The 16,565-nt window shown below is 44.9% G+C and overlaps 1 protein-coding gene across 1 annotated transcript in view; it reads right to left on the bottom strand.

Moving 5' to 3' along the window:
- Positions 1-16,565, bottom strand: part of mpp2b (membrane palmitoylated protein 2b) — a 524,997-nt gene that overhangs the window by 29,847 nt on the left and 478,585 nt on the right. Inside the window, exon 7 of the mRNA XM_041173430.1 lies at positions 6,642-6,773. Coding sequence (XP_041029364.1) covers positions 6,642-6,773 — 132 coding nt within the window. The remainder of the gene's footprint in view (positions 1-6,641; positions 6,774-16,565) is intronic.

Raw genomic sequence — 16,565 nt, forward strand, 5'->3', positions numbered from 1 at the left:
CAGTAAATAGGAAAACATTTACACAAAATTACAAGTTTTCTAACTCAGAAGTGAACAGAAAGATAGTGGGATAATTGATGTAGAATGGGATAAGGAACATAGCCTGGTTTCAGTTAAACTGAAAACCACTTATCCAGGGTACACGTTAAGAGTACAAGTAGAATTGACTGTTCTCGGAAAGATTGATCTGGAAGTCTGAATTATAACAGAGTGAGATACCTAATCCTTCTTCATTCCTCTTCATATTTCATAGTTTCTCATGATAGCATTTTGCTATGTTAAAAGTGTTACCTCCTGCTGATGCCTTTCCACTGTCAGATGATTCATAATGCTTCATTTCAAGCAAATTTCAAATGTCAACTCTGATTCAGAATTGAGAAATATTACTTCACATCTGACAACCTTTGTTTATGGTGAGGTTGAGCCATTAACGGCTCCAATGCAGTTGACCCACTTATGAATCACTAGACATTACCCGACTAGCAAAAAACAAACAGTATCATACGCAGTACATCACTGAGAATGTCAAAGAATGTGAAGTTTATATCTTAAGATCTTTATGGATCCTGGGTTTATGATAGAACATAAGTTTTTTGCTGGGAGGTTCTTCCATAGTTATCTCACTCCAAAGATCTTCAAAGCAGCAGATTATACTGAATTTCTACATTCATGCTTCAACATGAATAGCTTACTGGCACGTACCTTTCCTCTACTCCTTTCTCTGCAAGGTAAGGCCAGGACAGGCAAATTGACAATTCTTCTGTGACAGGAACAACAACTCCTTCTATTTATTTAAGTGCCTTTAGAGTAATAAAATGCCCAGGATGCATGCCAGGAGCATCATCAAACAAAATTTGACACTGAGCTAGGTAAGGGGATAAACAAATGAGCAAGAGCTTTTTTAAAAGAGGTAGGTTTTAAGGAGCACACTGCACCACATAAAAATAGTTTGTTAACATATAGATTAGTATTATTAATTAATCTCACATTCACCTCTTGTCCTGAATTATTAAGGTCTGACTTAGTAAGTCTTGCCTCAGAGTCAGGAGGCTATCTGGTCAAACCCAACTCCAGAGGTTTGAACGTGTAATGTAGGCTGACTGAGGAAGTGCTGCACTGTAAAAGGTGCTGTCTCAAAACAGAGAGATAGGGAACCAGAGCAGATTAGGGAGGGAATTCTAGAGTTCAGGGCCTCAGCAGCTGAAGGCAAGGAAAATGGTGGAGTGATTAAATTTGGGGATGTGCAGGAGGAAAGAATTGGAGGAGGATATCTCAGAGGGCTGTGGGCTGGAGGAGATTATAGAGGTCGGGAAGGGCAAAGCCTTGGAGGGATTTCAAAACAATGATGAGAATTTTAAAATTGAGACATTGGTTAACTAGAGCCAATGTAGGTCAGAAATGAATGATTGTGAATGGATTAGGGTATACCAACAGAGTTTAGGATGATCTCAGAATTTAAGGATTAAAGAATGTGGGGATGGCCAGCAGGGACTGCATTGAAATAGTCAAGTCTAGAGGCAACAAAGGCATGAAGAGGGTATCGGCAGCAGATAAGCTAAGGTAGGGGTGGAATCCGCCAATATTTAGGAGGTAACAATAGGTGGCCCTAGTGATGTCATGAATATGTAGTTGGAACATCATCAAGGGGTCAAATACAACACCAAGTTTGAGAGGGATGGTGGTGGCTGGGGAATGAAACTTGAGCTGATTCTCTGGCTATGACTGGATAGTTAAGAATGGAGCCAGGCAAGTACAGTCTCGTCTATTGGATAACTGAGGAAAGGCATTGGAAAAGGATTGTGCGGTCAACCATAGGTTGCAGATAGGTCGAGAAGGACAAGAAGGGATAGTTCACCTTTATCACTGACACATAGGATACCATCTGTGAATTTGATTAGGGAGATTCAAATTGAAGTTCAACAAAAGATAGGCACGGATTTGAGAGGTGACAGAAACGTTCAAGGGCTTCAGACAGGAGAGGGAGGTTGGATTCAGGACAGTAGTTTCCACTACCATTTGCACTACTGCTGGGGGGGTCAAAGGTTGTTTCTTTTGGCAAGTGAGGTGATGACAGGAGATCTGAAGGAAAGCAACAACAGTTTAAACAAAACTAATGATCAATACATTGGATCATCCATTCTATAGGTGGTTCATATGTTTTTCAAACTAATATTTCCAAGGTGCTAGACTGATGTGTTTCATACTACACAACACAAAAACAGGGAATTTGCTAACATATATCTTAGTAGCGCCATTAATTAATCTCATATTCATCTCTTGTCCTAAATTGTAAATATCAGACTTGACTCACTGGATAGACCTCTTGCCCTGTGTCAGGAGATCATTAGGTCATGCCCCAATCAGAGAATTGAACACATAATCTATGCTGACAGAGAGAGTGTTGCACTACAAGTGGTGCTGTCTTTTAGATGAAATTGATTAAATTGACATCCTTCTGCCCTCTCAGGGTGGCATAAAAGATTAGACAACACAATTCAGAGATCAGGAAGAACCGCCAGTGTTCTGGCCAACATTAATTCCTCAACCAACATCACCTAAGTTGCTGTTTGTGGGAGTTTGCTGTACACAAATTGGCTACAATGGAGTGAATCTTCTGGCTGATGTGCGGGTGGCGGAGTCCGCATGCTTAAAATGTCACGCGCTGACATCGTGTGAGCGTCCCGAGGTCAGCGCGTGGCATGGCGATGTTTCGGTCGGCGGGTGTGCTATGCAGCGGGACGCGCCCCGCCATTAATTAAAGGCCTTGTTAGGGCCATTAACCCTCCAATCGACCAGGATTTTGAGGGGCCCGTGCAAACGTCGGCTCGGCGCACAGGCCCAACAGGCAGGCGGGTAAGTGATTTTATTATAAACCACATCCGGTGGCGGGATGAGGTTTGATATCGGAATTATACATTGTAATAAGGTTTTTGTGTATTTCATTAACACGTCCCATCTTGCATGATATTTTCACATGAGGGGGACATGTTAATGATTTTTAAAATTTTCTATTTTTCATGTTTCACTGCCTTTCAGCAATCTCCCTGAGGCAGCACTTTGCCTCAGAGAGATGTGCGCTCTTTCGTGCGCATGTGTGAAACAGCGCACTCTGACAGTTGGGGAATCCCCTCCCCCAACACCCGCTCAGGAAGCACATAGCGCTTCCCGCCAGGCGGGCCTTAATTGGCCTGCTCGCCCATCAAGGGCAAAATTCTGCCCAATGTTTTCCTATATAACAAAAATGGCTAAACTTCAAGGGCTGAATTTTACGCTGATCGGGGAGGTGTGCACCCAACCTGATCGGGCGTGAAATCGCGCGAGATGATGTCGAGCAAGCATCCAAACGCTATCCCATGGCTCGCACGATATTTCAGTCATCGGGCACACGCTGAAGTCAAACAGGCCCGCCGACAGTTAAGAGAACAATTCAGCCCATCAACAAGGCAATCGTTTGTCATTTTATGTAGCCCGTCCAACCTCACAGTTGGCAAATTGACCAGGTGGCCTTTACATTTTTCATGAAACCTCATCCAAGGGCAGGATGAGGTTTCCGTTATTAAATAAAATAAAAATAGAAATATGTGGACAGCATTTTTGTAATCTATATGTTCAGGTGCCTGATTGTGATGCTTGAACATTTTTTTCCCCTGATTTTAATAACTTAATTTCCTGGGTTTCGGGTCTTCAGCTCCCTGGGGCAGCTCTGTGCCTTCAGGGAACTTTCTGCCAGCGCTCATCTGTGCCTGCATCATCGCTCACCCTCCCCCCACCCCAGCAGCACTGAGCTTTTCAATATAAAAACAGAATTTTCCTGTTGTGAGATAATATCCACTTAAGGTTGCTCTGCCAGTACCACGGTGTTGGCACTTGCCACTGAAAGAAACTGTTTTTTCATCCTATTTCTCAAAAGCTTGATGCTAACCCCAGTTATAATCGCAGGTTTTATTCTGCATTCGGTACAAAAGTATTCCCCACACCTGAGTGGGAGTAAATACAATGTAACATTTATAAAAGCCCTTGTTAATTAGTGACTAGATGGTTTAACAGGCACATTGCAGACAACAGCTTACACTTACATACCACTTACTATAAAAAGCTTGCCATGTGCTTCGTAGATCAGTTGAATTTCTGGGTACACAGAAATCATTGTGTCATGATGTCCCACATCTTCATGCAAATACTATCTCAATGCCTTGTTCAGAAAAATTAAAATTTGTGACAAGAAGCGTTGGACTCTGCTTTGCAGCACAAATACTAGACTTACTCAGAGATGCTGCACTAAGACCTGCTGGGCATTAAATTTTAATATCAAGTCATCATGCAGCTCCACACTGGCAGGCCTGTGTTTTGTTGTTGTGTGCTTGTAACAAAGGGTTTTAGTCCTCCAGCTTTATTTGAGATACAGGTCAATATCTCTGAATTAGCAACCACTTTTGTGTTTTGTAGAAGGGTGACAAAGTTCTCAAATTGGAACATTAAACGGCTCTAAATATAGTAAGCAGGAAAATCTGCTTGGAGAATAATGCTATTCGAGTGACATTCAACCCATATGGAAGGGTTTGTGCCAGTAACACAGCAGAGTAGTGAACGCAGTGACTGTGCTTACTGTAACGGTCTGGCACATATAGGGTTAACGTGGGACCGAGTACAGTGCCGCCCACACAGTCATGTAAGAGAGCACATTGGGGTCAGTCTAGTGTGCAAATGTACATAGTTCTTGTAGTTAATAAAAACGTACAGTTAACCTACTTAAGACAACAAGGACTTTATTAAGTCCCACTGAAGGGTTTCTAACACCCTACAACATGGTGGCAACACTTGGAAAAAACCAGAACCTCAGAAAAGTTTCAGCAGAAAATCAAAAGCTGGAAAATTAAGGGAGCACCATTCTGACCAGACTGAAAGCGCCTGAAGTGAAGACACAGAGGGAAATCACCCGAGAGAAGCTCCATAGCAGAATTGGAAGCAGAGGGCAGAATAAAAAATTCCACTGTGCAGCTGAGGACTCCAGAGATCACATGGACATCCAGTTTGAATACCCACGGATTGCAGACTCAAAGGACCAAGCAGGGATGAGCTAAAAAGTTAAGTTCTTGGATATAGCTATTTCAAAAACATTTCCAATCTTTTAAAAGTCAGAGCAGCCAGTTTACAAGAGCATCGCAGCCAGCTGAATTCCCAAGTGGGTGCCTGAACACATGGCCTCCGAGTTCACTCCGAAAAGGAGAAAAAAATAAATGGGAGACAAGCACGACTTTCATCCACCCCCACTAACAACATCCAGGGGGTTACCATTGACCAGAAATTGAACTGGACCAGCCATATAAATACTGTGGCTGCAAGAGCAGATCTGAGGCTAGGAATCCTGCGGTGAGTATCTCACCTTCTGACTCCATAAAGCCTACAAGGCACAAGTCAGGAGTGTGATGGAATACTCTCCACTTGCCTGGATGAGTGCAGCTCCAACAACACAAAAAGCTTGAGACTATCCAGGAGAAAGCAGCCCACTTGATTGGCACCTCGGACACAAACATTCACTCCCTCCACCACCGACACACAGTAGCAGTAGTGTGTGCCATCTACAAGATGCACTGTAGGAACTCACCAAGGCTCCTTAGACAGCACCTTCCAAACCCACGACCACTGCCGGCTGGGAGGACAAGGGCAGCAGACACATGCGAATACCACCACCGACAAGTTCCCCTCCAAGTCACTCATCATCCTGGAAATATATCACTGTTCCTTCACTGTTGCTGGGTCAAAATCCTGGAACTCCCTCCCTAACAGCACTGTGGGTGTACCTACACCACATGGACTGCAGCAGTTCAAGAAGGCAGCTCACCACCATCTTCTCAAGGGCAATTAGGGATGGGCAATGAATGTTGACCTAGCCAACCGACGCCCACATAGCATGAATGAATTAAAAAAATAAAACAGGATGGAACAACAATCACCTATCACCACACCCGCTGAATCAATAAAGCATGGTTCAATACCAAGGAATGAAAAAAGAGGATGAAAAGATGCCGAGATGCCAGAATAACCTCCAAATCGACAGAGTTTACCTGCAAGTGCAGAAGCAACCACTCCTCCAACAGTGGTGTGAACAAGACATGGAAGGTTTATAAGGCTTCCAGTCCGTCTGAAGCTAGGAACTCAGAGATTTGAAGGGGGGACAAAAACAAAGATAGCTGGAAAAACTCAGCAGGTCTGACAGCATCTGTGGAGAGGAACACAGTTAACATATTGAGTCCGTATGACTCTTCATCAGAAGGGCGGAGATGGGGTAGTAATAGCGATGTAAATATAAGGGGTAATCTAGAATAACTTGAAGTACATTGGATAAAGACTTGGTTGGGGTATAGTTTAAGGGCCTATCGTATATAGGGTACATATAGGGCACACATACAGGACCACCCAAACAGTGATGTAACAGAATACATGACCCACACCTAGGGTCAGTCTAGCGTTGAAGTGAGCCATTTGCACAAGCAAGCATGCAGACAACTCTTAGCTTAAACCCTTTACTGTGTATCTGTACATAGTTCTTGTCGTTCATAAATATAAAAAATTAACCTACTTAAGATTACGAAGACTTCATTAAGACCTATTGAACGGTACCAACACCCTACAATACTTACCTGCCACCAATTAAGGTCCTCTTGATTCACAATCTGTAATATATCGCCACAGGTAAACTTCAAGCCAGCTTCTTTGCATGGGATCAGGTTATCATTGATAGGTTCATACTCAAAATGGCATTTCACGAACACCTGCAAGATTTAAAAATGTGTAACAAAGTTATTTTTACTCCAATAACATACTCATAAATGAGTGTGATCAACTTCGTGGCATTACAACAACAATTTATATAATGCCTTTGACATAGCAAGAGAGAGTAAACCTAAGACAGACTTTAACACTGAGCCACATAATGAGCTATTGGGACAGGTGAGCAAAGGCTTGGACAAAAAGGTAAGTTTTAAAGAGCATCAAAGGGAAAGGGAGAAATAGAGATGGAGAGGTTAAACAAGTAAAGGCACAGCTGCCAATAGTGATGTGAAGGAAACCAGGGGCAGGAGTTTTCTCTTGGCGGTGTTGCTCGGTAGGGACGGGCGGGAAGCCGACTGCCGCCCGCGATCGGCTCCGCACCACAATTTCACACTGGAGGGCCAATTAAGGCCTGCTCTGCATGGATTGCGAGCGGCAGCACTGAGCGCCACCTGCGCACTTGGGGGGAGGAGGGAGAGCCAGGCCGAGCGTGCAGTTCTTGCATGTGTGCAAAAGAGCGCTTCAAACTCCCTGAGGCACGGAAGCTGCCTCAGGGAGATTGAAGCGCTGTGCAAAAAAATTAAGGGAATAAAAATTTAATAAAACATGTCTCCTCAGGGGCCAGGATTTTCCCTTCGGCGATTTGAGGGCGGGGCCTGCCCGCCGAGGTGAAAATGATGCGGGATGACATCAGGAGGAATCCCTGACGTCATCCTGGTCCATTTAAATTTTCAGGAAGGCGGGCGGACAGCGAAATCAGCTGTCTGCCCGCCGACCTGTCAATGGCCAATTGAGGCCATTGGCAGGCTATTTAAAGTAATTAAAGACCTGCCCGTCCAACCTTAAGGCTGGTGGACAGGCCAGGAGCCCCAGCGGGCTCCAGATTATTGATGAAACTTCATCCACTGGCGGGATGAAGTTTCATGTCCGTATTGTGAAAAATTAATAAAGTTTATGTGGTCTTTATTAAGATGTCCCATCTCGTCTGACATTATCACATGAGGGGGACATGTTAATAAATTTTTAATGTTTCTATTTTTAAAGTTTTTACCACTGTTGGTATTCTCCCTGAGATAGGAATTGTGTCAGGGAGCAGTGCGCTCTTTCGGAACAGGAAGCACATACCGCTTCCCGTCGGGAATGCCGCTGGGCGGGCCTTAATTGGCCCGCCCACTTAAAATGGCGGCGAGCTCCGTTTCAGTGGCCCGCCCCCTGCCAAGCCGGTGGGGCCCGCCCACCATCCAAGGGCAAGATTCTGCCCATGAGCTGGGACATGTTTTTAATTCAAAAATAAAGTTATAATTTAACGTTTATTTGCTTCAGCAAAACCTCATCTCACACGTGGATGAGGCTTCCTAAAAAGTGTAAAGGCCGCTTGGCCTTTTCACATGCCCACCAACCGTTAGGTTGGACGGGCAGCGTAAATTTGAATTTAATTAGATTTTTAATAGCCTCAATAGGCCTTTTAACTATCAGCGGACACGCAGCCAACCCAGCGCGCTCCCACCGAACGAAATATCGCGAGACTGCGCGATGACATCAGGACGTATGCCCGATGTCATCATGCGTCATTTTAAACTTGGGTGAGTCGGGCGCACACCCGCATGCATGCCGAGCATAATATTCTGCCCCAGGAGCGTACAACAGACCAGAGTAGGAAGAAACCCATACTGCATGAACAAATACATTTTAAAAATGTTATAGGGCTGAAGGCCCTATAAGAGGGGAGCAATGCTTTGGTGGGGCCTGAACATGAGCATGGGAACTTTAAAATTGAGGACCAGGAGTGAAGGTAGATCAGCGAGCACAGGGGTAATAGGTGAACATGACTTGGTGTGAGGTTGGATATAGGTACTAGTGTTTATTTGAGTTGAAGTCTATGGAGGGTGGAAGATGGGATGGTGGCCTGGAGTAGTAGGGTCTGGAAGCAACAACAGCATTGTTGAGGGTTACAGCACTAGATGAGTTGAGGCTGAGGCAGATTCTGGCAATATTACAGGTTTGAAGTAGCAGGGTGGAGAGGATATGGTATCGGAAGCTTAGCTCATGGTCAAATAGGGCACTGAGGTTGCAAACAGGTTGATACAGCATGAAACAATAGACAGAGTGGGGGATGGAATCACTGATGGGAACCGAAAACAGTGACTTCTATATCTCTTGAATACTAATTTTTTTTTGACTTGGAACTATATTGCCATTCCTTCACTGGCACTGGGCCAAAATCTTGGAACTGCCTTCCTAACAGCACTGAGTGTACCTACACCACATAGACTACAACAATTCAAGAAGGTAGCTCACCACCACCTTCTTAAGTGCAATAGGGGATGGACAATAAATGCTGGCCTAGTCAGAGAAACCCACAATGCATGAATGAATAAACTTAAAAAATGGAAAAAATAATTGGAGGAAATTTATGCTTGTCTAATAATGCATATTAGGCAAGCAGCATGGCAGGGTGGTGAGAGGGTGTTGTTAGTGTACATGTGGAGCCCGACATTGTGTTTTCAGATGGTGTTGCTGAGGGTCAGATGAAAAGTAGGAGGTTGCCAAGAATGAATCTTGAGTGTAATTCAGGGGTAACAGTGTAGGGTGGGAAGCGGAGACATTGCATGAGAGTATCTAGCAGTGTCTGGAGAGGGCAGTTCAGCCCACTGAACAACTGGGGAGAGGCATTACAGGAGGATGGGATGGCTAATTGTGTCAAAGGCTGCAGACTGGCAGAGAAGGAGGGATAGTGCACTTCAGTCAATTGTATAGGATATCATTAGTGACATTGATTGGAGTTGTTTCAGTGCTGTGGTGTGGCAGAAACTTTATTGGGAAGGTAGTTATTACGATATTTTACTCAATAACAACTTTTAATTCTATAGTGTCTTTAACATCGTAAAATATCTCAAGGTGCTTCACAGGAACATTTTCAGACAGTGTCACTAAGCATCATACACAGATTAGGATAGGTAGATTGACCAGAATTAAATCAAAAAGACCATTAAAAATGAAGATAAGTCACTGGAGTTCATTTCTACAGGTATTGAGTAGAAAAGCAGAGAAGGAATGTTGGACTTGTATAGAACCTTGGTTAGACTTCACTTGGAGGACTATGCACAGCTCTAGTCTTTATACTATAAAAAGCTAAGGCACCGGGGAAGGTGCAAAAAAGATTTAGAAGCATGATACCAGAACAAAGAGGTTGGAGCTATCATGAATGACTGACCAGGGGCATGTGGTGGAAAGGGTTAAGATCGGCGCACCTGATACTGATGTAAATAATGCAATGTCACATAGGGTGACAGACAAACCCTAATGAAACTCCATCTAGACCCCGAACACAAGATGAAACAGGGAAGGGGCTCTTTTCTTTAGAAAAGAGAAGGTTGAGGGGTGAACTAATAGAGGTCTTTAAAATTATCAAGGAGATTGATAGGGTTGATGTTGAGAAATGTTTCCACTTGTGAGGAAATCCAAAACCAGGAGTAATAAATATAAGATAGTCACAAATAAATCCAATAAAGAATTCGGGGGAAGCTTCTTTTTCAAGAGAATGCTAGAATGTGGAACTTACTACCACATGGAGTAGTTGAGGAGAATGGCAGAGGTACATTTAAGGAGAAGTTAGCTAAGTACTTGAGAGAGAAAGGAATACAGAGTTATGCTGATAGGGTTAGATAAATAACACCACCACAGAATCTAGTAGTTCCAGTGTACCATATAAAAAAGTCAGGGGTCAACTTTTGCATGAGATCAACCATTACCTGAGTATATACAGCATGTTAAATGTGCTATATAAATGCAAGCTGGTGTTATTTTTAAAGAAATTGCTCAGGTAAAGCAGGATTATTCTGATTTGTGAAGTGGAAGGCAACTGTTAATGATATTGCAAAACCTTTTAGTACAGTATAGCAGGTCTAGAAGTAACAAATGCATGGGCGAGGACTTCGTTAGTAGGTGTGCTGAAGGAGGGAATAAGTTAAGTGATGTTACATCACAGAGGTGGGAACTGGCCAGTTAGAGATGGCCCGGATATGTGGTCAGAAGCTCCTCTGGGTCAAATATGACACAAAGATTGTAATCAGACAATGGCTTGGGAGTAGGATGGAGTTGGTGGCGAGGGAATAGAGTTTGTGGTGAGGACATAAGAACAAGGAGCAGGATTAAGTCATTCGGACCCTCAGCCTGCTCCGCCATTTAATAAGATCATGGCTGACCTGATAAGAACCTCAAATCTGCATCCTGCCTACCCCCAGTAACCTATCACCCCCTTGCATACCAAGGACCAGAGACAATGGCTTCAGGCTTCCCAGTATTGAAGGGTAGGGGAACAATACCTTAGGAAAGAGAACCATTAATAATATCAATTCACAAGGCAGGGCAGGAAGAGAAGGTCAGGTAATCAGCAGTTTATGAAAATAGGGTCAAGGAAGCAAGAGGTGGATCATTTGGAATAGAGTGAAGATTGGAGAGAAACTGGGGGCTGTATTTTATGTGCCACTGCTGCATGCTGTGAGTGTAGGGGGGGCACATAATAAAGGGCGGGTGCCCACCTTACCACCCTCCGGCTCACCCCCATAATACAGTGAGGAGGGGAGGGAGGGTGTGTGGTCAGGCAGCCAATTTTGGAGCCCACCTACCATATTCGAATAACTAATCAAGGGTCAATTAGCCTTGTTACGTGGGTAGCTGGGCAGGGGCAGCTAATCAAAGTCAAACAGCAGGAAGGAAGGGGGTGGTTCACTCTTCAGGGGCTGCCCTTTGCCCCCTACCTGCCCAGAACCTTAAACACACCCCTTCCGCCCACCTCCCTAACCTATCCAAACTCTCCCTGCCTAAGACCCTGGGCTTACCTGCTCCGGGATTTGATGGACCTTCTCCTTCTTCTCCTGCACTCCCAGCAACTGCCACTGATAAGCTCTTGGTGCTGCCAGGACTGATGGAGCTGCCAGCCAATCCGATTGGCTAGCAGCTCCAGAGGGCGGGACTTCCTCCCCAGTGAGGGGCGTGAAGTCGCACTTGACCCTCGTTTGGCTGCCCCGCAGCCCATTATGGCTGCGGGGTGGGTTGGCATTGAGCATGTCGATAAGCCGTCTGCACTTCCAACCGACCCCAACCCTGACATCCCAGTATTATTCAGCAACAGATCACGTTTAGAGTTGTGGTGGGGAGAACCATAAATCTTGTAAATCTACATAAAGGATCAATGCTATACAACAGAAATTCATTTAAATATTTGTCCTTGAATTTTATATAGCAACCGTTATACTACTTTAATTAGTAGCCAACTTCTTTATATGGTAGTAAGCATTCTGGATCAGTGTTGGCCCATACACATCACTGAACAGCCATAGGTACTGTGACACTGATTTTGCTACATATATTAATTTAAGCAAAACACTTCTTCTTCAGGTTCTGCTTGCAGCTGCAGCTAGTAAATTAGTTAACTGGCTTAAGCAGCCTTTAGCAGCTGGATTCAGACAGCATAAAAGCAAGCCATCTACAGTGCTGCTTTTGTCTGCACCGGAATGCTGCTTTGGGCTGCATTAGAGTGCTTCATTGGAGTTTGGTGAGAGGTAGAGTTCGGTGAAGAGGGAAGGAGGTGATCCTTTCATTTTCTACCTTTCCTCAGTAAGATGAGCCATGGCCTTGGTAAGTAGGGCCTGGTAGGTATTTCTTCTTTCCTTAATATTCTCCTAAACCAGAGGAAGTAAAAGTAAAGGGAGTAATTTAAGGGTAAGTCATGGCAGGGCATCTTGGCCAAGTTGAATGCTTCTCCTGTACAATGTGGGAAGTCAGGCCACTTCCAGTGTCCGGGGTGAACATGCGTGCAGGAAGTGTCTCCACCTGCAGCAACTCAAAACCCATGGGCAGAACCTTTGCTGTCAGGCGGGCTGGTAGGGAGCTGGCACGGGCAGGCATGGAGCCGATGGCTGTCCACGATCGGCTGCGCGCCATTTTATGTGGGCAGGCCAATTAAGGCCTGCCCCAACATGATATGTGCCCGGTAGTGCTCAGCGCCGCCTGTGCAGGCGGGAGGGGGGAGGAGGGAGAGTTGGGGCCTGGAGCTGCCTCAGGGAGATTAAATACAATTTTAAACTTTAAAATAAGGAAAGATTGAAATTATTTAGACATGTCCTCTCATGTGACCATGTCATATGAGCTGGGACATGTTTATGAAATGTGTAAAGATTATTTATTAATTTAATGAAACCTCATCCTGCCTGTGGATGGGGTTTCATGAAAGACATGAAGGCCGCTTAGGCTCTTCGCCTGCCCGTCAACCATAAGGTTGGACAGGCAGCCCTGTCAATTAGTTCAGTTGGCTTATTAATTGCCTTAACAGGCTTTGATGGTTCGGTGGGCGCGCAGCCACCTCCAGCGCACGCCCACTGAGCCGCGATGCACGCCTGACGTTCACCGTGCGTCATTTCACCTGTTGGCATACGGGACCCCCCCCCCCCCCTCCCCCACACACGCTGAAGAGAAAATTATGCCCCACATTTCGGAGCTGGAGCTGTGCTTGGAATCACTGTGGAGCATCCACAAGGATGGGACCTTCGTGGACAGCGCATATGGGCGAGCGTCCCCATGTCATCGTGCACCCGCGTGATATTTCGGTCGGCGGGCACGTGCAAGAGTCGGTAGTGGGCCCGTCAGTTAGGAGGCCTATTCAGGACATTAAGCAATGAATTAACCACTATTTTTCATTGCCCATCCAATGTTACAGTCGGCGGGTGGGTGATATCGGCCAGGCAGCCTTCGGATTTTTGAGGAAACCTCATCCAAGGGCGGGATGAGGTTTGGGCAGAATTTTTATCATCAACATGTTTAGGTGAGCGGTTCTTACGGGTGAAAATTTCTTGCGGGATTTTAAAATCTTTACTTAAGGGTTTAAAATTCTTCAGCTCCCTGAAGTCAGAGAGCTTTCATTGCACACTCCCCCATGTCCGCGCTGACTGCAGCACTCACCTTCCTCCCGCCCCCTCTGACCTCGGCAGTATGAACCTTTCAGTGTGCGTATCACACTGGCCTGACTGGCCGTTAACTGACCAGCCAGTGTGAAATCGCGGTCAGAGGCCGATCGTGGACAGCAGGCTGTTTCCTGACCGCCCTGGGGCCTGCCTGCTGACCTCAAAATCCGGCCCATAGTCACAAATGTAAAATTTTCCATGAAGCAGCAGAATAGAAGGTGATCGTTTCCATTACAAAGTATTGCCTGACGTGTTTTAGGGTGGTAAATGGGTGCAGTTTTGTTAAACAGCTGAAAATGGGGTTATCAACAAAATTAAACATTTTAGTATGGATGACTGCTCTCCACCTGTAAGCAACCCGATTTAAAATCACTAAAATTGAATTAAAAAAAAACCCATTTAATAATTTCATTGGTAAAAATCAGTCAGTTTCTCAGTAAATTAAATTGATATGTAAAGCTTTTAAAATGTGCGTACTGGTGCCTTTGCGCCTAATCAAATGAGCACCGTTTGAAAAGCCTTCCCAAACCAACACAATCGGTGGGATTTCACAATTTTTTGGGGGCGGTGGGAACTAATTTTCTGGATGGGGTCTGATTTGGTTAAATTGCACCGTAAAGTATAAATGATCACGGAAAGCACTAAACTCAAGTGGTTTTGGGCAGAACTCACGTATCTTTAAAATTCCTCAATTTTTTGCACTGGTTCAATGTTACCTATCCCCACAAGTGCACATTTACTAAACAAAGATCCACCATTTCGGAAACCCAGGAAGTGCTCACAATAATCAGAAAAAAAAACTCTCAAACTCTGCTTATTGTCTTCCCAGTTTGTCAATAAGTAAATGTTTAATTACATAATGGGAGTTTTGTAATCATAGTATAAGGATGTCAGAATATAGTAACAGGAAGAAGGACTTAAAATGTAATTTGAATGTAATAGTCATTGTCTTCGCCTTTTTCCTGGTTAGTAATTAATGGCTAACCATGCAGATAGCAACAGGTCAAGGTGCTGTCAGCTGATGCCCCCCTTCCGATCTCTCATGAAGACCTCTGTGAGAGCAACAATGGAGATCAGAACATTTTGGGCTAAAAACTGGTGTGCCCCTTTTCAGGTGCAAGGGTCACAATTCATGACCCGCCTGGGCCCATCCTTTGATTCCCCTTGACATTAATCTTAGACATCGTGGCCAATTTGGATCGGCCGGTCTCTTGGATGCGGGTCTGGTGTAGAAGATGTTGTAATTATTACGAGATCTCAGTTTGCTAGTAGGTTTCTGATAGTTGACGTCTCAAACCGGCTAACACACACTTTTTCCAAAAGAGAGAGAGAGAGGGAGAGCGCCCAGATTTTCAGCCTGTTTTCTTGACAGAAAAAACTTTCTTGACACTCCCTGTGTCACCTGCAATGTCTCCTCAGTCTGCCTGGCCTGTTATAGTTCACCCATTGTGTATTTCCAAGGGATTTTGGGTGGGTCTGTCTATGGCAACAAATGTTTCAATATCCAGCAGTTTGCACTTTAACGTCTCTCCTTCAACATTAACCAGTTTCAATGGATCTTTGAATTATAGGAAAGGTCCCTCTCTTCATACTCCCCTGAGTGTGTCTTGTTTGCCTTTTTATCTCCAAAGGTGGCCTTGCATTTTTAAGTAGTTTGTTCTGTCTCATTTCAAATTGCAAAATTTCCACTCAGTTGAAAAATCATATTTTCAAAATTAAAATTCAAAAGCCTCATGACAATGTTAATTTCATGCTTATTCCTCATTTGAATGAAAGTTGCCTTGCAGCTCAGCTGGCCCCCAATGTGGGGCTGCCTGACACAAATCCAGGGGCCTAAGAGCATGCGAGGCTGGAATGTGTTCCAGCTAGCCTGCAACCCTTAAAGACCGTCTGTCCCTCTTAAAGGGGAGTTGCACAGCAGAACAGAAGGCTGTTGAAAACTAATTTTACAAGACTAATGATGAAGAAAAATGGAGCATCAGTTCAGCAGGGTGCTTCATGATGCATTGACGCTCTTCTGAAGGCACAAGTAACAGATGTGGAGTCCAAGGGAGAGGGTGTGTTTCTGTGTGTGTGGTGGGGTTGGGGCGGAGGGAGGTGGTGGGCAGGAAGCTCTCACACAAGACTATCTGAAAGTTTTTTGGGGGCAGGTGGCTGAAGACCTGGCTGCAGTAGAAGAAGTTCAATGACCTCACACACAGAGTCAAGGTCAGTGAGTACACCTTCACATCACCTGTCACATCTAACTGACCACCAGCCTGTCATGTTGATCACTGTCCCCTGGTCCCAACATTCACTGGCACACAGGACTTGCATCCAACATTCAACTCGCCCTGACGTACCTACCAATGATATCAGCTTCACACCCACTTCTTGCTGCCTCCACATACTTCCAGTTATGCAGCTATGGCAGGAACATCACCCAAACACAGTGTCACACAATCACTGACATCTGCCCTCCCTCTTGCAGGAGAAGATTGTACTTAACAGGAGAATGACCCAATTGGCAGGGTGGGTTGAGGGGGGTGGAACGCTTCCATCTCCTGGGCACAATGAAGGAGATGGCGCTGTGAATCATGGAGCTGGTCACAACCCATGGCATCTGGCACCAGTGAATCTATCCAGGGTTGTGGCAAGTGACTGCCTTTTGTTCCTTCTCAACTCTGTCCTCACCCTCATCCTGAGGTGTCGCATGAACTAAAGTTGCAGATTGTGTGAACATGGATTTCCTGCTTTTCAACTCTGCCCATCTTCCCTTATCCCAACCCTCCCTTTCTTATAAGCTTTCAGATACACAAGGCTACTACCTGGCTAGTCGCAGCAAGCACAGGA

This window comes from Carcharodon carcharias, chromosome 23, assembly GCF_017639515.1.
Source record: "Carcharodon carcharias isolate sCarCar2 chromosome 23, sCarCar2.pri, whole genome shotgun sequence".
NCBI classification, from domain to species: domain Eukaryota; kingdom Metazoa; phylum Chordata; class Chondrichthyes; order Lamniformes; family Lamnidae; genus Carcharodon; species Carcharodon carcharias.